At 37.1% G+C, this 22,577-nt stretch overlaps 1 protein-coding gene across 1 annotated transcript in view; it reads right to left on the bottom strand.

Annotated features, from left to right (window-relative positions):
* Positions 1–5,980: 5,980 nt before the first annotated feature.
* The window catches only part of LOC101172459 (adenylate cyclase type 2-like), a 75,402-nt gene continuing 58,805 nt past the window's right edge, over positions 5,981–22,577 (bottom strand). The window contains exons 18-25 of the mRNA XM_023964242.1: positions 20,183–20,367; positions 17,645–17,729; positions 14,849–15,007; positions 14,043–14,189; positions 13,089–13,199; positions 12,859–12,973; positions 10,405–10,529; positions 5,981–9,228 (exon numbers count right to left, since the gene is read on the bottom strand). Of these exons, the coding sequence (XP_023820010.1) occupies positions 9,076–9,228; positions 10,405–10,529; positions 12,859–12,973; positions 13,089–13,199; positions 14,043–14,189; positions 14,849–15,007; positions 17,645–17,729; positions 20,183–20,367 (1,080 nt within the window). The 3' untranslated portion in view covers positions 5,981–9,075. The remainder of the gene's footprint in view (positions 9,229–10,404; positions 10,530–12,858; positions 12,974–13,088; positions 13,200–14,042; positions 14,190–14,848; positions 15,008–17,644; positions 17,730–20,182; positions 20,368–22,577) is intronic.

Genomic DNA, 22,577 nt, shown 5'->3' with positions numbered 1-22,577 from the left:
TCACCTTTATCCACCTTTGTCATGCTAGGGAGAACACGTCAATGCAAGGGTGGGGTCATCTAAGATAGTGTAACGCTTCTCAGATTATGGGACTAGGCGCATTAATCAGAGATCGTCTCAGGGAGCCCAAGGTGTGTAAATGAAAACACCGGACAGCAATGAGAGTAAAATGCAATTGATTTTATTAACAGAAAAGACATTTAAACAAGACAGAAAAACAAAAGGAAGTTGGACATGGGTCTGAGTCCTATTAAGTTGTTTCCAAAAGGCTATTAGTGATGATGTAGTTGAGTTTTGCTGCAGCTGAGGAGTTGTTATTGAGGGTGGAAGGGTAAATATGTATCAAGAAAGTGTTTTAGGCGTCCTGGTGTGGCCACAGCAGCAGCAACAGCTGAGAGCTGAGAGCAGGAAGCAGCCAGCAGGAAATAGTAAGAAGCAAGCAGGAAGTGCACCAGCTGACCTGGAGCTTATATTCACATTGACCCTATCACAATAAGGGCGGGGCCAGGTGTTCCCACTTAGTGTGATGGCAAGTCTGATGCCAATGGGTCACACTAGCACAAGGGTTAAGGGGTTAGATTGGTGGGTTAAAACAGTGTTTTTCAACCATTGTGCCGCGGCACACTAGTGTGCCGTGGGAGATGGTCAAGTGTGCCGTGGGAAATTACCCTCATTAATCATTCACTGATCTAAAAACATTTTCCATCTCCAGGAAATCAGCTCTTTGTTCATCCAAACAGGCCCTGATAAAACACTGAGTAGTGAGGAATATAAAAGATCTTAAAATTACTTTTTCTTTGTGTTTATTTGATTCTATTAAAGACATTTTGATAAGAATGACGGTATTTACCTGCAGCTATAGCGGTTTGCGGTAAAGTCCCGCCCCTTTACCTGTCTCCGCCAATCATTGTTGAAGGCTTAATCACATGTCAGCAGTCTGACCAATCAGAAGTGGTTAAAGTCTTCACTTCCTTGTTCTTAATTCTGCTCATAAAGTCTCTCAGTTCCAACAAAAATACCAGCTAAAGCTCGTCTTTAGCGGTGTAGCTTTCCACAGAGTCCGGTGTCAGACCGTGTCAGACCGTGAACAAAACAATGAAGCTCACAGACGCGAGTCTTTCTGCCCTTTTTCGGCAGTTTTCACACTACATCTCCCATGATGCATTGGCTTAAAGGGCCAGTGTCACAATGAGTGCGCGTGAAATGTCTAGAAACCTCAACGGACAAACAGTTTCTAAATTTTCTAATTTAACTTTTATTTCATCTCTTAGAAAAAACAGCCGCAACTTCCTGCTTTTTTGGCCACAATTATCACAAAATGCACGTGAGATTGCGGGGGGGGGGGCTGTCGATCAATAGAGACCATGAATTTCTGCTTATTTTTTATTTTTTTTGGATGCTGGTGTGCCGCGGGATTTTTGTCAAGGTTAAAGTGTGCCGTGGCTCAAAAAAGGTTGAAAAACACTGGGTTAAAACACCAAATGGTTTCTGGTTGCAGCTGTGTCTGCAGTTTATCGCTCCCCTGAGAATGGGTCAAAATGCAGAGTACAAATTTCACACACTCCCTGATACTTTAACTTAAAAAAAATGTGATGTTTTACTTTTAATGCTTGTCAACTATGAAAGCCATTTTTGTCCATGCATCTAATAAGTAAAAATACATCTATGTATTGGGACATAGACTGATCAGTGGGTTTTTTCTTTGCTTTCACAGTTGCTTTCATTAAAATCTCTGTCCATAATCCAATCGTATATTGGACCTTAGCACTACTGATTGAAGTTTTAAATTCTTCAGATCTGTATGTATCAGTTTTCTTTTCCTGTGTGCTTCCTTTCCTAAAAATATTGTTTGCCGTTTGTTCTGCCTCCCCCATGTTTCAACAGTGAAAGCAGTGCAGATTGAATTTAACTAGATCTTTTTTGCAACAAAACGGGAGGAAATGCAATGTTATACTTTCATTGTGACACCTTGAATTTGTGAAATCTAAATTAAAAACAAAATGTGTGTTTTCTATGGTAGTTTACACATGGGCCAATAAATTAAGTTATGTGATAGGAAGTGGTTTAAATGTTGTTCAAAACAACTTTCTCGATACTAAACATAATGGCACACATTTTTCTAGCACAAGTACGTAGTACGTCATGGACTATCCACTTTCACACTATCACACTCACTCCAGTTTCAATCTATTTTTTTGTTTTTAGCCATACTCAATTAACTCAGAAAGTCTTTCAAGTCACCTCCTCTTCCCCCAAGGTTGTGTTCTGGGGTCCCTTTGCCATTTTTTCACTATCATTCTTCCTCTTGGTTTCATATTTAGCAAGAACAATGTTCATTGCCACTGCAATGTGAATGACACCCAGCTCTACATCTACCCTATAGTCCAACTCAAATCTCCCTCCTACACTCCATGCTAACTGGTAGACCACTAAGTACCCGGATACCCTGACATGTGCAGTCTATTCCTGAAAATTTGTGTATGAATCTAGTAGAAGGATACACTTCAAACAATATACTTTACAATACAATAGCACTTTGGTGAACCTTGTTCTGTTTAAAGTGCTTTATAAATAAAGTTGAGTTGAGTTGAGTATAATTATTGGGTAATAAGGGTTCAATTCCCAGTGTGGGTCCTTGGGGAAGACCCTTTACTCTACCGCCTGACTATGTAGCCACAAGGCTATGTAGCCCCTGTGCCGGTCCCCAACCTGGATAAGTTTTAGGGTGGTGTCAGAAAGGGCGTCTGGTGCGATAACCTCTGCCATACGACCCCCTGAAGGGATGTGCCAAAAAAGGAACAACTACAATGTAATTATTGCTTTAAAATGGAGAATAATGTTAGATTTAAAGTACATTAAAAAAAAAACATACGTGCTATTGTCACCTGAGGTGATTTAAACTTTAAAGTATTATGAGTATTCTTTTGATGGCTTAAACAGTCTAAGAATTACAGTATGCCAAAATTAAAAATTATTTAAGTGTTACCAGCAACTTCTCAGGTAATAAAGGTTTAAGATACAAGTCTGGTTAAGTCACAACTTATTGAATTAAAATTATATTAAATTAAAATGCTGTTGATCTGCTTCAAAGTCATCCCTTCAAGTCTAACAGTATTACATTTCCATTGAAAATTCCTCCATTTCTCCCACCCAACAGATGAAGAATCTGAGTGTCATCGCCTTCCACATAAATGGAAAACATGATCAGCATGCTTCCATCTTCAAAACGTCAAACGCCAATCCCTTACACCCCATGCTGCTGCTATATTAGTTTGCAGTCTCATCATTTCACAACTGGACTACTCCCTCCAATCACAGTAGCCTATTCTCCTGTCACATAAACCCCATTTTCCTGTAACTTCACAGGCTGCCGATCTTTTGGTGAATTAACTCTTACTTTTCACCTCCCTGTCTGACTGTCTTTCAGTGAAGGGAGAACTTTCAGTGCCTCCGTCCCCTGTTAAGAATTATACTTCCTCTAGACCTCCATTCAATTTCTTTCCACACTTCAAAATTTTAAGAGAAAACACATCTTCAGGCTTTCAGGTTCTATTTTGGTCAAATACCCGATCTGCTCCATTTTCCTCTGTATGTCTGTATGTCTTAATGTCTGTATGTCTGTATGTCTGTATGTCTGTATGTCTGCAGACATACATACATACAGACATACAGACATACAGACATACATGTATGTCTGTATGTCTGTATGTCTGCAGACATACATACATACAGACATACAGACATACAGACATACATGTATGTCTGTATGTCTGCAGACATACAGACATACAGACATACAGACATACAGACATACATGTATGTCTGTATGTCTGTATGTCTGTATGTATGTATGTATGTATGTATGTATGTATGTATGTATGTATGTATGTATGTATGGAATGGAAACAAATTTATTTCAAATATTAAAAAAACACACATAAAAAAGAGAAAATAAAGAAAACGTTCACACTCGAGAAAAAAAAAGAAAAAAAACATTATTATAAACATAAACAGGAAAAAAATATGAACACATATATTATGTACAATTATACAACTATACATATTCGAAAAGGAGTGAGAAAAAGTATACACTTATACAAACTCACCCCCTATTCCTCATCGATATTAATTACATTAGCAAGCAGCTTCTTTATTTATATAAAATGTTTTATAATATAATCCATGTAGCTATAAAATATAAGATTTTTTATAGAGTACTGTCATAAATACTGCGCATGAATAATAATTGAAAAATACTATGCGCATATTAAGATAAAAATAATATACACATATTATTTACATAAGCATACTTACATACATGTATACATCTAATATCCATCTGATATATTTGAATATCGTTTTAAAATCATATTTTCATATCTTATTTTAAACAGTTTTATGTTTGGACATTGCTTTATTTCTGCTGCTATACAGTTCAACAGTTTTACTCCACAAATAGAAACACTGAAACATCTTCTATTTTTGCGTGCTTTGTATATGTAAAAAATTCTGTTTTCTTCTCAAATTGTACTCTCCCTCTCTTTTCATGAATAATTTTTGTATATTTGCTGGTAGCATGCTATATGTGGCTTTGAACATGATTAGTGCTGTACGCAGCTCCACCAAATCTGTAAGTTTCAATAATTTTGATTGTAGGAATAATGCATGGGTATGATCCAGATAACCCACGTTATGTATGATTCGTATCGCCCTCTTTTTGAGTATTAACAGTGAATGTAATGATGTTTTATAATTGTTTCCCCATATCTCCACACAGTAGTTTCAATATTTATGTATGTATGTGTTTTTTTAATGTTCTTTTCGTGTGACAAACGAGTGTTAAGAAAGATTACTTCATTTAACCCTTGTGCTATCATAGATGACCCCACCCTTACTTTGACGTGTTATTCCTACCATGACAAAGGTGGATAAAGGTGAAAAGATTTCATGTAATCAATGGACACCATTGAGGTTCACAAATCATTGAAGAAAAAAGGTTCAGAGCACTGTCTAGGGGGTCTAGATGACCCAACTCCCAATGTTAAAGTGCCTAGGATAGCACAAGAGTTAAAGTGCAAAATGTCCTCTCATAAACAATGAGGAGCAAATAGAAGATTATTGCAGAAATAAATTTGGAATACAATTCTGCAAACTAGGTTGCACTATGTGAAACAATGAACGCAAGGATCTTTTATTTTTTTAAAGATTCAATTAAAATATTAGTCATTTTATGATGCAGATGTTTTTAAATGTAATACATTTAGTTCTGAGAGGTCAGTTCAGAATTTCACCAAGAACTTGTAATTCAAAGCTTCAAAAAAATGCCTTTTCTGCCAAAACCAAATGTTTAGTTTATGGTGCACAGTTTATGGTGCAATGGTTGGCATTCTAGCCTTAGGGCAATTAGGCCCTGCTAAGTTTGCATGTTCTGCTTATGCACATATGGGGTTTTTCTGGGCACTCCGGTGTCCTCCCAAAATATGCCTTGTAATTTGAATGGTGACTCTAAATTGTCCCTAATGTGAATGTGAGTGAGCGTGTGTGTCTGTTTGACTTTGTGTGGCCCTGTGATGGACAGGCGAACCATCCAGGGTGTACCTGGCTCTGGGCAGACAGTTGCTGGGATAGGCTCCAGCATCCTCTTGGCCCCAAAAGGGATTAAGCAGGTTTTAAAATGGATCAATGGATTAAGAAAACTTCCACGTATCCGACTTCACTGTTTGACTCACTTCTGACTGTGATAGTTAGAAATAATCATTTGTCCACTCGTTCACCAAAGACAATATCTAACTAAACGTGTGCATCAGCACCACCTAGAACAGAGGTACCTTTCTGAACTTGTTTTGATTTCTAGAGTCTATTACATGTTTATATAAAATCAGTAGACAGAGGTGTTTCTATTTTTTACTTTGAAATGCACCATCATGCTCCTGTGCAGATCACTTCAAAGGAAGATGGCATACAAACAACAAAAATTAGCTGCGCTGTCATACATATAAATTTTTATTAAGCTTTTACAAAAACAATGGAATCATCAAAACACTTTTTGGGTCAAAATTTTTTTTCTTACAAAATCACAGTAATGTAAGCACGCTAAAGCTACCCTGTACACAGATCAGGCTTTGCATTTCCAAAATAAAACAATTTACACTAAAATCATCTTTATTCATCTGCATCCAATGATATCACAACAAATATGTCGTAACCCTTGTGCTATCCTACTTTAACATTGGGAGTTGGGTCATCTGGACCCCACTAGACAGTGCGTTGAACCTTTTTTCTTCAATGATTTGTGATCTTCACTGGTGTCCATGTATTAGATGAAATCCTCTTCACCTTTATCCACCTTTGTCATGGTAGGGATAACACGTCAATGTAAGGGTGGGGTCATAGGATAGCACAAGGGTTAAATGTGTTTTCTAAGGTCACGCATGAATGAGGCAGTAAACATGAGGACTGTCATTGGGCTGTCCAGTCACTCACCCACTGGACACGTAAGGTATAAGAAGAAGTTGGTCGCTGATCCATTTCCAATGTAAGTCAAAATATTTACTGAATTGTTAAGTACGTTAGATAAAAAGTATCATATGCCAAATCTGAGATTTTAATCGAGTCAAGAGTTGCGAGAAAAAAAAGCGTTAAGTGTTGAGTCAGCATCTAGACCGAGCAAATTATTTATACTGATCTGACCTCTAAAGTTACCGACACACATGTTCATGAATGTTCTTGAATGCACGTTTAGCATGTGGTTTTCACACCTGGACAAGCACGGAGGGGGCTTCCTCTGTTTATTAGCGCATGTCCACCACCTACAGTTGGAAGAGGCTTGGTGTGAAATGTCAAAGGAGTCCAAATCTGGTGAAACTTGCTCAAGCTTTTTTCTTTCACAGTTCTATTCTGGTATTTGAAAGACTTGGTGTCATAGAATTCCGACCGGGCACAAACCACAAATAATAATTTTCTCCTCTGCAATCAATTTTTATTGTTTTTGTAACTCATTAGTGTACCTCAAAAAAGTAGCTGGCTGATTATAAACACATTTTAGAAAAGGTTTAGCAACATTTTACCATAAATTTGTGACAATGTAATGAAGATGAGATATTTAATGGCTAGGACTAACCAATTGTTACTTTAGCAGAAAAAGCCTTTTCATGTCAGCTTAATTTACTTCTGGAGCAGCTGACATCAGGTTGAAATGCATGATGGTCCACTACAAAGATCAGTTCTTTTTTTCCTTCTGAACATTACTTACAAAGTTAGAAGGAACTTTCTAATAAACAATAGAAAATAGCTTTCTTTGAACAGTGGAGTGAATTGGTGGACTCCATCCAGACGCATGAAAGTAAATATTGGCCTCAATCATGTAACCTAATGTTACATGATTGTTATGAAATATATGTAATCTAAAAAATAAATTCAAATGTAAACTCACAAGAAACAAATTCAAATTAAAAATTAAAGGACATTAAAACAAAAAGTTGTTTTTTAATATTTTGAATTAGGGTTGTATGGTTTATCTAAAAGAAGAAAAAAAGTAAACCTACACTAAACAATATTCAGAGAGAATATTTTACCTCTTAAAACTGCTGAAACATTAAAAGAACAAGTAAATCAAAAACAAATCTCACTTCAGAATCAATTCTGAACTGCCCAGTACGATTTTTCAACAAAGTCTGTGTGCAATATTGTGGATCAAGTTAAGTGAATCCATTCTATGTATTAGACCTCTGTGTGCTATGGAAAAGAAACGTTTGAGTTGTTTTAAAAGGTGAAAAATGTGCTCTCCGATGGTCCCCATGCTTTTAGTAAGCGTAGCTCCCATAGCTGCTTTTGGATTTGTGCCAGACAGTTTTTTTTTTACGAAGCGCTTACTAACCTCATGTGTATCATAAACAGCTCAGATGATGCAGGGAAGATGATAGAAGTGCAAAGGCAACTTTGGAAAGCTTGGCCTTAAGTGAATATCATAATATATTCATAGCCTTTTTTTTGTGTCTTTATCCTTTTTATAGTCCCAAACTGCCCGTAGAATATATCTAAGACTTTGCGCTTTTAACAAGACAGATGAAGTTATGTATGTACACATTCTAAGTCTGTTGCCTGCTTGCATGTTTTTTAACAAGACATATTTTGTTCTCTGTAAAACTTCTGCATTGCCCTAAAGACTTATGAGTGAAACGCAAACTTTCCTACATTCATTATGCCAGCTGTTGAATTACCTGTAAAAAAAGTTGTCACAGCCAACTGTTTGTGAGGGATTTCCTCTTGTATGTTATCTAAAAGTCCTGTACAGAAATCTGTTTTGATCGTTGATAGTACATGAGAACTGGGCCGAGTGACTATGACATCACTCTTAGAAAACAAATTACTTCTAGCTCCAAAGAAAGGAAGTCAATTCAATCACAAAATTGCTGGCGATACGGATGTCGCCATGTTGGAGTCAGAGGACATCAGTGTTCTGAGTCATTGTTTCTATGGCAACCACTCCCGCCAATCAGGGATGAGCATGTTGGAGGTCCACACCCCTACCACTTGAAAGTCAGACACTCAGTCTATTTCTCAATAGACGTCTATAGGGTTTTGGCTTCTTGGAGTCGACGGGTACTTCCTGTTTGAAACATGTAGAGGGAGGGGCTTACTTAGTCCAGTTCTCTCATACTGTCCATGGTTTTATTTGACTGACTTGAAGAAAGATCCATGCTGGACAGAAATGATTTCATGTCTAAGTCGAACACTGATTTGGACTTCTTGATTTCTGTCTAACCAGGCAGGTACATCCAGTTGTGCACTACAGAATTTTTCCTTTTTTTTTTTTTTTTTTTACCTCCAAACGTTCAAATCCGAATATATTTTCACAGGTAATGGCCTACATGCTGTCCATGCCCTACACTTACGGTTACATAAGTGACTACGTATAACTACAGCTGTGGCACAGGTAATTTGCAATGCAACAGTAACATCAAATTTCCCCTCCCCTTCGAGTCTATTTTTACCCAGCAGAGCTGAGTAGATTAAAGCTCCTCTGTCTAAGATCAATGTCTGATCAGGATGTAATTGCAGAATTCAGAACCCATCTTATGGCATAACGTTCCCCTGGGACAGTGAGCGTGTCATCTCTGTGTGCACAAAGAAGGTCTTGAGCTCTCCTTTGCCCTTGACATTAATGATGCCTCGGCAAGAACACATGTATCCCAGAGTGAGAAGGATGAGACTCGTCTCCTCCGTCACCTGCCGAGAGAGAAAAAAACAAATGCACGGGTAAAGTCCATTTCGCTTATCTGACATGATTAGAATACATTTCTGTGTGCAGAAATACTCTAAGTCTGCACAGGAAAAGTTTTATGCCCATTAGTGTCACAAAAAAGTGATGGACTTTTCTTGGCTTTTGCTTCTCTGCTTCGCAAAGCTTGCAGACCAAACCAGCACTGCAGCTGTGGAAGAGCTGTCTACATGTTTGACACCAGCAAAAATGCCCCGAAATGAAGTTTAAAATAGAAAAGTGGAGGACAAAGCAGTTTTCAGAGAACACTGGAAGTAAATTCTATCTTGGGCTTAAAAAACCTGCAGAACTCTAACAAAGAATGGGAAACACTCATGAAAACGTGTACGTTGTTTTTTTTATTTTGCTTTCCCTATAGCTTTAAATATCCACAGGTAAGCAGTTGAGAGCAGTGCAGTTGTGCCATGCCACACAGCAGATGGGCTCTGCCAAATGTGTACAAGCTGTGAACCTTAATGTGGCTCTCTGAAGACTAAATGATTGTCACAGCCACATGCCATGCAGGTGGAAAACTATTATATCTTATCAGCGCTCAGACAGAATGCCAATATGGGATTTGAAGATGTCAGATGTTGCAGGGCTGATGAGATGCCCTTGCTGCTGTAAGTGGTGCATGCAGAGGGAGGAGATGTTTTATCTTTTTCACATCTGTGCTGCCATTTAAATGTCAAAAAAGTGGAAAAAAGGGAACCATGCTGATCCTCTGAGACAGTCACTGCCACTCATGATGTGATGTCTGAAACTCAGAGGACCCATCGGGGCACATCATATGAGTTTTCTGTTTGCTTTTGGAAATCGCAAAAATAAAAAGGACTTTTTCAACTTTCTTTAGAAAGTCTCTTAGATGCTGCCATAGCTTGAAAAGCCATAGCTGGAAAAGCAAAAGTGGATTTAATTAGTAATAACTACATTATTGATGTGATGTAATGCAATATGCCATGAGAAACAGATGCAGCTGAGGCTTATAAAAGTATATCCTGCTTATTATTTGTTCTTTTGTGTTCATATTAACTTTTGAAACAAATTGGAAGTGAAATTTGAAGAAGAAAAAACAATGTTCTCAATTTACTGGAAAATATAAGCAAATTTCTTCGGTTTTGAAAGGATGATCCTGCTTTACACACCTGTATTTTTCCCAGCACTCCGGTGCTTTCCATCCTGCTGGCTACATTCACCGTGTTCCCCCATATGTCATACTGTGGTTTCTGGGCTCCAATGACCCCAGCTATGACTGGACCATGATTAATACCTGAGAAAGAAAATAGGTCAGTAATGAACAGGTGGATTCTGTTTTCATATTTATATTATTTAATCGAGCATCAATGCCTTTTCTGATGTTGCTGGTGATTTTGGAGTATAATTTCACATACAATGAGTAATTTTTTGAACTTTTCTTGGTCATACTTTTTAAGTAGCTTATAGTAACCATTTTATGTTAACCAGTGTAAGAAAAAAAACACAGCTGTTTACTAGACTTAATTGTGAAATTATAAATAGAGCCCAAATCACTTGTTTATATTGAAATTCTCTGGGAAAGCAGCGTAGCTCCCACTTTCAGAGTCCGATTCTGTCTCTGATTACTGAAAAAGAAACCTGTGGAAGAGTGGGGACATTGCCTTTAAGCAATCAGACATCGATTTGGTGTAATCCTTGTGCTTAAAGACCTACATCCCTTCCTGATGGAGCATATTAGGGCCGCTCTGCTAGCAGCAGGGATGTACCGTCATAACCGCCTAGCTGCTGAGCTAATGGAGCATCCCACGCTGAGATCACCACCGACAGGTGGAAGGTATCGAACTCTTTTACTCCATGCAGGGGGGAAGGTTTAACTTAGATAAAGACAACATCTACAAATCCAATTTCCCTTTAACACTGCAGCAGCTCGCTGTTGGAGTTCATGCAGTTTGGAGGAGTTTTGAATTTGAAGAACATTAGCTGGGAAATTGTGTAAAATGTCATATCTGTCTTCATCCCCTTTTTGTTGAACGTTTTCTTAATTTGGGGGGATGAAAGTTCCTTTGATTCCTACAGGTTATCATGTATTTTTAACAGCTGATCTGGAAAGGCTTATACTTTTTAAATCATTCCAGGAAAATAAATTGCTTTCATTTTTATTTCCAGTGCTTCCTCGCTAACCATATATTTTATTAAATGCATCCTATGTACTCATGTCAGATGGTAATCTATACAGGCTTCCTAATCATTAATTGATGGAATATTTTGCAAATTATATAGAGAATTTGTCCACCGAGGTTTTATTTAATCATTTTCCTTGATGTAATGCAGTCTGGCTAGTGTTTAGTAAAACTTATTTCCTGATGCACATCAACGTTCAGGTAACTGTATTGATCATAGCAGCATGATTGCTTCCCAGTAGGGATGTACAAGAGGAAGATATGTATCGAAAAGTCATAGTATTGGTTGAAAATTACAAGATTTTGTTGGTAAAAAGGTATAAAATTGATTGGGAATTAAAAAATTGACTTCCAATTGGCTGAAGGTGAGCCACAATAAGGGATGTGTGTTGCATGCGCTAAACATAATAATCCTTTTTTCACAGCACTGTAAACAATACCTGAAAAAATTTGAATGACAAAACAGTCCAAGAGACCCAAAATGCAAGGTATTTATGTTTGAAGCTCTTATGTCCTTTAGAGATTTCGTTTTTGTTGCGTAAAATATATGTGCTTAAAAGAAAAAAAAAAGTTTATTTATTTAAATCGGATCTAATTGCAATGATTTGACCTCATTTGGAGTAACATAAAGCCTTTCTTTTTACCTCTTTCTTTATTTTGAAGGAATCCTACAGTGTTTTAGGGCAGGTAAGATCTCTTCACTGCTAAATTAAAGAGAATTCTCTAGTTTGAATTGTCTGTATCATATCTTTTTCCCCAGCAGGAGTTAATAAAGACTGCAGATCACCAAAAGCTTCAGTCTCACATTTGTCCTGTTATTTCCTATTTTTACATATCTATTAACATCAATCTCAAAGTAAAAAAACTGAGTAACCTTTCAGGTTTTCTAGACTACATCTTATCTCTTTGACTGAAGTGTGGGTTTCAGGAAAGTATTTCTCAGTAATGTTTCTTGTCAGATCCTACATTTAGTTTACTAAGCCATCAAAACTGGCTGAAGAAGGAAAAAACGTTGCTACCGGAGTAAATTCAGTAAATCTGAACCAATGTGTTGCTGAGCATCAAGGCGATTTAAGAAAATGTTTTCCTTTATGGTAGAGTTCTGACTGTCATCTTGAAAACCTGAAAACCTTAATTGATGTCATCTTCAAGCATGTTTTGTAGACATTTTTGCATCTCTAAATCTAAGATGGTTCTGTGCAGTCTGGTGATTACAAAATCTTCTGCCTGTTGGCAGGTCTGTGCTGATTCTGGTGGATTGCTGGGCTCGTGACTCTAATAAGTTTTGCTGCACTGCTGTTTGTAGATCATTGATATTTTGGTACTTAACTACCCATGCTAGATGCTTATAAACCGCATATATTTTTTTGACAAACTGACACTATTTTCACTGCAGTATGTTACAGTCAAGACAATAATAGATTTTTTTCCAGTGTTACTTACCAACTCTGAGCTTAAAGTCATTGAAGGAGTGTTTGTTTATCACATCCAGTTTTCCCACCAGGGCAAATGCAAACTCCACCATGGTTCCAATGTGCATGTACTGTCTGTCACGCTCCTGCAGGAGGGGTACCACCAACAGATACAAATCCATTTCTGGTTAAACATTTCCAACCTTTTATTTTTTATAATAATATTACACATGGATTTGGAAGTAAAAGCTATGTTCTTACTTGGCACGTGTGTTCAGGTCCTGATGATGCATTAAGTCCAGTAGCAGCCATATAAGTGCTGCCAATTGTCTTGATTTTCTCCACTCCACTAAATTTTGGTTTGGAAAGCAGCTGTACGAAGAGATACAAACATTATGCACGACAACAGAAACATTACTGAAGTGTTATTAATAAATCACTTTTAAATTCATGAATCTGAATTATATCAAAAGGAATTTAAAGCTCCATGTAAAAATCCAATCTGATCAAAATTGTGTTTTTGGTGTTTTTAACATGTGACATTTTTTTCACATGACATACGACATATGTGAAGAAAATTTAGCTCAAAATTCCATCTCCGAGCATTTCTTTATTTAAATGGTTGTTAATCAGGAGCAGACGAAAAATAATGCTGATTGAAAAAGCTTGTTGTTGTTATGTAAAATCAGCTACAATCAGCAGGCCACAAGCTCCCTGCCCTGCTCCATTCTGATGCATTCACTTGTAGATGACTAGATTCATATACGTCTTTATTTCCCTTGTCTGAGCTGGCAACTGGATCAGAACCATGTGGCTGGATAGCCTGCTCACACTCCTTTTTATTATTGTTGCACCATTAATATTTGGTTAAGAGCACAGGCTGGTGAGTATGTAAACAGATATAGCTTGGTTATGGGTGAAAGGAAGGGCAGGGTTGCGTCATGCCAGAAGTCCCACCCACGACTCATAGGCACATTTCTAATGAACTACTATCTCTCTACAAAGACTATGTCCTTTTTTTATTTTGACTAAAGACACCATAATCATCATTAAAAGACCATTCTTATGAAACGATGATAAAAGTGGGACTTTAAGTCGTGAAATGTTGTAGTCTGATTGAGAGGCAACATAACAAGCTGCTAGAAGAGCAGTAAGTGCAAAAGCATCATCTGAGCCAAGCAAGATGGTGTAGTCGCAATCGTGACGGTGACTTACCTCATCAAAGTCAGCAATAATTTCATTGAGGAGCCTGAGGCACTCTAGTCCCTCCTTGTTGACGTCTGATTCAGTGTAGAACTCCTTAAAGTCTGGGATAGAGGCGAACATGACGCAGACCAGATCGTAGGACTGGTGGTACAGATCCTGCATACCAAGACACAGACGTAAACACATGCAGAAGTTAGTTTGGAAAGCTTCCTGGAAGACAATATCCTAATATTGAAATATTGAATTGACTTTAATGCGTTACATACGCAGGGATGACAGACAAATACGTCATCTACACTACAGTCTGGAAAAACTTCATACAATTCACTGGTAAAAGCTGGTCCTTTGCTATAATACTCAAGCCAAAACCCAAATTATGCACCAGTCAAGCAAATCACCCAGACAGTAACCAGATACTTGCTCTAGAGAGCAATGAAGCACCAAATCAGTTCAATAGCAAACACATTTTTGCTGCCATGTCTGTCAAATATTCTAGCAGTCGGTGCACCTCTGCCAAAATGTACAGGATTTATTTTTTATTTTTTTTGGATGCTTTAGACTCCTTCAAAACTCTTTACTTTTTGATCTGACGACAGAAATCCCCAATTCTAAAAGCTAAGAAAAGACGGATTCGTGGACTTAAAGAGTCAGTTAAATATTCAACTAAACTACTCCCTCATTATTACGGTTATATAAAAAGCTATTTCATTTTTCCTATTTGTTTCTTTGCAAAAAGATCTGTGTATGATCATAGCACTGCTGTCATAAAGTCAGATAAAAACAATATATTGGAATGAAGAAAAAGTTCTAAACACCTCATTCTTCCAGTTGCGAGCCAAAAAGTGTTCTGCAACATGTGCAGGCAGGACGTTCTCCAGCAAAACCCGGTTGAGGTTTTCCATAGTTTCAATCTCCTCACACTCCTTCTTGAACTTGTTTTTCCAGAGGAAGTCTAACCTACAGTAATATTCATTCTGTTACAGGAGGACACAGAGGTGAAGAAGACTGAAGGTACAGCTGCACTTCTGTCAAGTGACACAAAAAAGAGAAACCAACAGCAAAAACAAAATCCAGCAAGTTAAGGAAAAGAAACAAACCCAGAATGAAGCTTTTAGAACTTGTAAAACAGATCCACAGGAAACATAGAAAGCAATGATCTTTCATTAAAGAGTGGAATCAAAGCAAGATCATGTTCTGAAAAGAGGGGAAAAACTCAAAGGAAGAACATTAAGTTATCTTCTTATGAAAGAGTGTTGGGGCCACTATAGCAAAAGAAATTAGGGGATTGCAAAATCTTGACTCTTTTTCTTTAAACATTTCTGATTTTATCCTGAGAAATCAGAGAAATTCTAAGGAAGAAGTCAGAAATACAGAAAAAGCACTCATTACTGAAACTGCGCTCTATAATCCAGTGAGCGCAGTTTCCCTATGGTCTTGTAAATACTTGTTGGATATAATTTACTCTGAAAGGCTTAGGAAAAGCATGATATAGGACTTTTAAATGAAAAAAAAATGATTTTTTTTTTATGTACAAAAAGCAAAATTCTAATGATGCTACGTTCACACTAGGCATGCATCGCTGAATTTGGGTTCTTGAATGCACTTTTAGCTACCCGATAGTAGCACGTATACCAACAGTTCAGTTGGAACAGGCTTGGGGCAAAATGTCAAAGAGGTGCAAGCCTTGCTTCAGGTTTTTTGTTTCACAGCTCTATCCAGATTTATAAATGACTATGTGTCATATAATTTCAGCCAGGCACAAACCGAAAATATTAAATTCTCCTCCAAGATGACTAATGTAAAAAGGACGGCACCAATACATCATTACCAAGTCCGAGTTACTGAGTGGTCAAAGTTCAGCTGGTTTAACTTCAATTCGGGCAAGATTTGTACATATAAGCTGAAAACGGACTTAAAAACTTGCATAGTGAGGCATGAGCATGAAGGTTTTGAACATGGAAAACGAACAAATCCATGTGTTCAAATAGACTTTTCATAGGAAGTGGTCTCTTGAACCCGTGTTTCTAAATTCACTGTGAATATAACATAAATTAGCCAATGTAACTAAAATAAATAATGTGAATAAAACGTATGTGCCTATATTGAGAAAAAATTAAGATTCTGCTGTTGAACATAAAAAGCTTTCTGCTGATATACAACCTAAAAAAGAATCACATAAAGGCTCTTTGGTTAGATTTTCTAGTTTGTAAACCTTGGAGTTGTCCTGCAAAATTCAAGGAAAGTTATGCTGTTTTTTTTGTTGTTTTTTTTGCAATACTTTGACCAGATTAAAAAATATGCTCAAATGAACTGAGTATATTTTTTCCCTGGGTACTAAGCATTTTTCTTCTCTATTTTAGCTTTCACACAAGTTTGCAACCCCAACACTAAAGGTTGCATTGAACAAACTTTCTTTTGTGTCATATCCTTTTTAGTAGTGGAACCGGTTCTTAAAATTGTTGTGCATTTTGTGGTACAAGCACCAAAGTTGGCATGGATGTACCTTAGGATACCATCTTTCAGAAAAAACATATTTACATCAATAAAAGACGGTGATTTGTACATGGACAGTCCATGTTATTCAGTCTGAGTCAAATAGAAATCAAATATTCAATTGAGAGTTTGGCCACCATCTTTAAAAATGGATGCCATTTTTTGATTTTTCTTGTGGCAAATGTGCTTTTCTAAAGGGGACCCTAAGGCACATCCATGCCAAAGGCTTGATTTGTCTATATCAACCAAACCGGCTCAGCTTTAGTCTCATACTCCCCTACAACTTTGATCCACTCAATGGCTATTCCACTCCTGATTGGCCTTACATTATTCGTTTTCAAATAACACTTGTGTTCCTTTTCGAAAGATACTTCCTTATTATAAATATTAAGGTTTTTTCTCTCTCAAGAAACCTGCTGGTTCGTGCAAGAAAAGCCAGAGAAGTAGCATTTCACAAGTGAAATTATGGGATGGGGGAGGACAAAGCATGCAGAATGCATGAGACCTGACCTAGCTGGAAAGGGTGCTAATTGGGACAACTGAATTTGACTCAGAGTAGGGCAGAAAGCAGCTTCTTACCAGCACGGACTAAGTGCCTGCTTGAATTAACATGAGGCTCAATAATTAGGGGCTGCCTCCCCCCCAAAAGGTCACAGAAAATAAAGAGGTTTGCAGAGAGAGGGAAGAACCTGTAGCTTCAAAAGTGAACTTCTGTCTGCAAGCACATTAAACATTTAAATCTCTTGTGACGCTGGGCAAAGTCTGCGACTCATTTGACCCACAAAAACTGCTTCTTGCTCAGCCGGGCACTACTGCACATCAAAAACAGGTCAAGCGTGAAGGAGCATTAAAGGAGGGAATTTTTAAAATGTAGTTTCCCACCATCGTGTCAAAATAATCCATTTGTCAAAGTATGACAGAAGCTGTTACTTTGCCAAACGTTCAGTCGGAAGGACAAATAAATGGTCGTTTAAGCAGCATGGATTGGTGAAAAATGTGTGGTGGTGATTTAATAATGTCACATAGCTTAAACTTGCTGTTTTTAAAAGGTGTGATGATAAAATGTGACATAGGAGGCGACAGATAAAATCCTTCAGACTATTAGACCAAAAGCTTACCTGTCGGGCAAGAACGAGCAGAGTGACGAAGAAGATAAAAAGTGAGATGGAACCCATAGTTTTCAGGTTTTTGAGAACTCCTGGTCTGGGGGAACAGAAAACAAAAAAGAAAAGAGTGTAAGAGAACAAAAAAGATTAAAACAGATGATAAAAAGGTGGAAAACAAAAAATAATACATTGGAGGTAAGGAAAAAAATGTTGAAACTTTGTGTGGTTACCAGTATATTTAATGCCGAGCTGTCACTCAGTTCAGACTGTCACTTCTACTTTGCTGTGACAAGATGGTGTTTACTATTTAAATCTGTGGCAGGAGAAGAGCTTTCCTGTCCCTGTCCTTTCAAAAAGGAACATTTAGCAAAGAATGCTCCAAAGAACAACAAAAAATGTGGTATTTAAAATCCACTTTTTTTCTTTTATGACAGAGTTGCTGTTTTTTATTATTTCACATAAACAGGCTAAACATGAATAATAAAAAAACAAGGACATGTCTCTAATGTATCTCAAGACTATTAACAACCCTTTCTTCCATGCATCAAATCATAGCTTTCCCAAATAAAAAATTATGTGTGATAGGAGTCCTGCGGCATCGTTGTATCTTCATTTAATAGAGCGCGTTTTGAATTTTAATGGACCCTTCCTCATATCAAGGCCAGAGCTCAGCAGAAAAGCAAGAAAATCTGCCAATTATACGCTTGCCTTCAACTATAGGCAATTTGGCATCAGTTCAGATTTTAAAAGCCTTTAAGCCGCTTGTCTAGGAAAAATTGTATTTTGGTTTGTTTAGGAAAAGGAAAAAAGAAATCACTTGTCAAAGTTTGTGCTAAATTACCAACGCTATAAGAAATGCATCAAACATGGTGTTTTGATGTTTTTTAAATTAAGGGTAGACCAATCACACGGATGTGCGTTGTGGACATGCAATTAAATGAACAGGTCACAAATGGGCATTTTATGAAGCATTTTTAAACAACTTTTTTAAGAAAGGGGTCTGGAACCTTCAACACATAAAGACCAATTTCGTTTTTGATATATATATATATATATATATATATATATTTAAAAAAATTGTATTATTTATATATATATATATATATATATATATATATATATATATATATATATATATATATATATATATATATATATATATATATATATATATATATATATATATATATATATATATATATATTTTTTTTTTTTTTATTGTACAGACTACAATCCAATAGAAGCCACAAAGTCTTACTTTGCCATTTAGAAAAAGAAGACACTAGATGCGTTTCCGTTGCGCAAACTAGATTTAGGATTGTGGAAACACGACAATTTCCAAAAAAACTAGCATCTATCAAAAAAAGGTTTTCGAGCTTGGAAGAGGTGGCTTTCGGTTTATCAAAATTGACATATTTTGCAAAGCTGGGATGGAAACACTTTTCAAACTAAATGAGTCATGTGACCAACAGCCGGATTTAAAGGCGCTTCAAAGCAGTTACTTTTTACAATTTAAAACTTTGTATTTTTCTTTAATCAGAGAGTCACAACGGGAGAGTCACAACGGAGGGGCAAAATAACCACATGTGGCTCTGGAGTCGCAGGTGGGAGACCCTGTTCAAGGCCATTCATTTCTAAGCTTTTTGTTTGTTAATGGTTAAGAACCATTTGTCACAGCACAAAACGAGCTGCATCTGTTTAATTGTAACATTACCAGCTTTTAATTACCAGCATATCTGCTTGCTGAAGATTTAAAACCTATTTGCACTGCTCCTGGCTGGCTGCTTGAGTTACCATTAAAAATCAGTCTGCTTTTGTAGTTTTGGGAGCTCTGCTGAAAATCTATAAAAGTCCCATGGGAGCCTTTTATGATTAGCCTCACAGGTCTATTTGTCAGTGACAATAAAGCTCCCTTTTATTGTTTTGCACATTACATTCAGTAATCACATTGATCTTGTAATAGTATTGTCTGCTCATAATTCAAAGTTATATTTAGATGGAGGACTTCAAATGTGAACTCAGGTGTAAACTATTTCATCACAGGTGGATACTATATTTATTTACCAGCGCTGCAGTGCTTTATTGTGCCACACGCTCAAATAAGCTGACAGCATTCTTTAGAAACATAGGCCCTTGGGATTGCATCCTAACAAGCATGTGTCACCGTTTGGTCCAACTTGATTTTATATGTCCTGTGACATAAACTCATCCATGGGGAAGGCTTCTTTTCACTTTCTCAAAATAGCTAGTTTCATTCCTAATTAGCTCAGTATGCTGCTGATCCTTATTAGGCAGCAAATGTCCTGATTTGTTGGCAGCAGGGATGTCTGCGAGTCTGGCTCTGAGCACAGTGTGGAGAGATGACTGTAGCATACAGGAAACATGTTCGTTGGAACATTCTCGGAAAATTATCGGTCAGAGTTGAATACTTGTAAAAGAAATAGTCCAAAAAAGTCAATGTACAATGATGTGGATTGGCCGGAGATGCAACATTTCTGTAAGTTCACATTGCAGACTCATAAGACTCAACAAGACACTTCCTTAACCTACCTGTCCAGACTCTCTGTCTTATACAAAAACCTGCTGTATTCATCTAGCAGAGAGGAATGTGTTTGGAGAATAATAACGTTATAAACCACCACTGCTGAGAGCATAATAATCATCTTCAGCTCGTAGTTTATCCTTAGAAACACGGAGCAGGAGATCAAGCCCAGGATACAACTGTAGATAAAATACTGGAAAAAAGAAAAGAAAAAGACAGTCATTTATTTTACAGTTAAAAAACACCAGAAACAAAAAAAAAAGGCATATTTTATTTAAAGACCCACTCCGATTACCTTTTGATCTATCTTAAAAGAGTTCCCAGTGGTCTTTAAATTATGATCATGCCGTTTTAGGACATTTATGTAGCTATTACCAATGCAACCGTCACTAGAGAGCAACCCCGACCCCCCTGCCCTTTCTTGTTGCAGAGAGCTCTCTGTTTAAGAGAGCAGGTACGGTGGCCCAGAAGGGTCACAACACAACACATTAACTCATGGCCCAGAAGGGTCACAACACAACACATTAACTTTATACACAACACACTAACTTTACACACAACACATTAACTTTACACACAACACATTAACTTTACACACAACACATTAACTTTACACACAACACACTAACTTTACACACAACACACTAACTTTACACACAACACACTAACTTAACACACAACACATTAACTCACAACACAACACATTAACTCACAACACAACACATTAACTCACAACACAACACATTAACTCACAACACAACACATTAACTCACAACACAACACAATAACTCACAACACAACACATTAACTCATGGCCCAGAAGGGTCACAACACAACACATTAACTTACCTCACAACACATTAACTCACAACGGAAGTAAAGCAGCAATTGAAGGGGCTTTTATTCTGAAATTTCTACTGGGCTGAGCAGCTAACTACCTAACAGAAAGTAATGTCACAGTGAGCTGTGGAGGGAGCATGTTATTGCTACAAGAGAAGCTAGCAGCAGTGTTGCTTATGAGGGGCCGTATAAGACATTATTCATTCTGAACCATTCACATTCATACATTCTTGCTCTCACAGTCATATATACTCTCTTTCGCATACATATATTCTCTTACGCATCCATATATTCTCTCTCTCACATTCATACATTCTTGCTCTCACAGTCATATATACTCTCTTTCGCATACATATATTCTCACTTGCACATCCATATATTCTCTCTCTCGCATGCATATATATTCTCTTACGCATTCATATATTCTCACTTGCACATCCATATATTCTCTCTCTCGCATGCATATATATTACTTTACACATACATACATTCTCACTCTCATTGTCACTCTTAAAAAAGAATGTATGTATGTGAAAGACAAGTATATATGAACGTGTGAGGAAGAGTTTATATGTGTGTGTGAGAGAGGAGTATGCATGAAACGGAAGTTACTTTGCATGAAAAGGAAGGCACTTTGAATGAAAAGGAAGGCACTTTGAATGAAACGGAAGGCAGATGATTTCTCGTGCTCTGATTGGACGAGAGGCCGCCACCTCCCATTTTGAACAGACGCTAACACGAACCAATAAGAAGGCCATCGGAACCTTAAGAAATATTTTATCTTCACCTCAAGTGGTCACAAATCTGTCTGCATCTCTAGAGACACAAAGGAATGTCTCAAATACCAATAATGGTAATAGAAGTGCCACCGAAACAGAAAATCCGTATCCACCTTATTCCTAGCCCCCATGAGCCTTTGCGTGAATTATGGGCGACACTTCCTGTAGACGCTGGAACACGCATTTACATTAAAACAAATACCTCTTGTTTTCGATCCATAACTACATATAAATGTGGGAAAACCAGCTGTCATTTCTTAAAAAAGGCAACGGTGATGTGGAGATGAAATATTTGTTAAGGTTCCGATGGCTGCAGGACCCCCGTGACTACTTCTTGCCGGTTCGTTTTTTTTTTAAATAAACTTTATTAACAATATCTTGCACATACAAAATACCAAACACAAAACTCCACTGTGTGCAAAATACAATCTTCACGTTCGCCATGAGAATGAACAAAAAAACATAATGATAACCATGTAAAACAGGTTATGCAAAAAGAAAACAAAAATAATAAGGCAAAGGAATCTGTTAAAGTTTCAGGAGAGACCATGTTTCAACTGTTCTGACAGCTTTTTTGTTAGTGGAAGATTTAATACTGTTCACATACAAAACCATTTCTTTCTGAAAAACATAAAACACGGTTTTTTTATTGGCATATTTACACTTGTGTATAAAGTATTTAGCCATAATTATAAGTAAATTAACTACATATATTTTTTCTGCATTACGTCTTTCTTGTGTAAAATATCCAAAAATAATATGCTCGTAAAATAATCTATAATCT

This window comes from Oryzias latipes, chromosome 16, assembly GCF_002234675.1.
Source record: "Oryzias latipes chromosome 16, ASM223467v1".
Classification (NCBI taxonomy): Eukaryota; Metazoa; Chordata; class Actinopteri; order Beloniformes; family Adrianichthyidae; genus Oryzias; species Oryzias latipes.
This window is presented reverse-complemented; position numbering and strand designations above follow the sequence as displayed.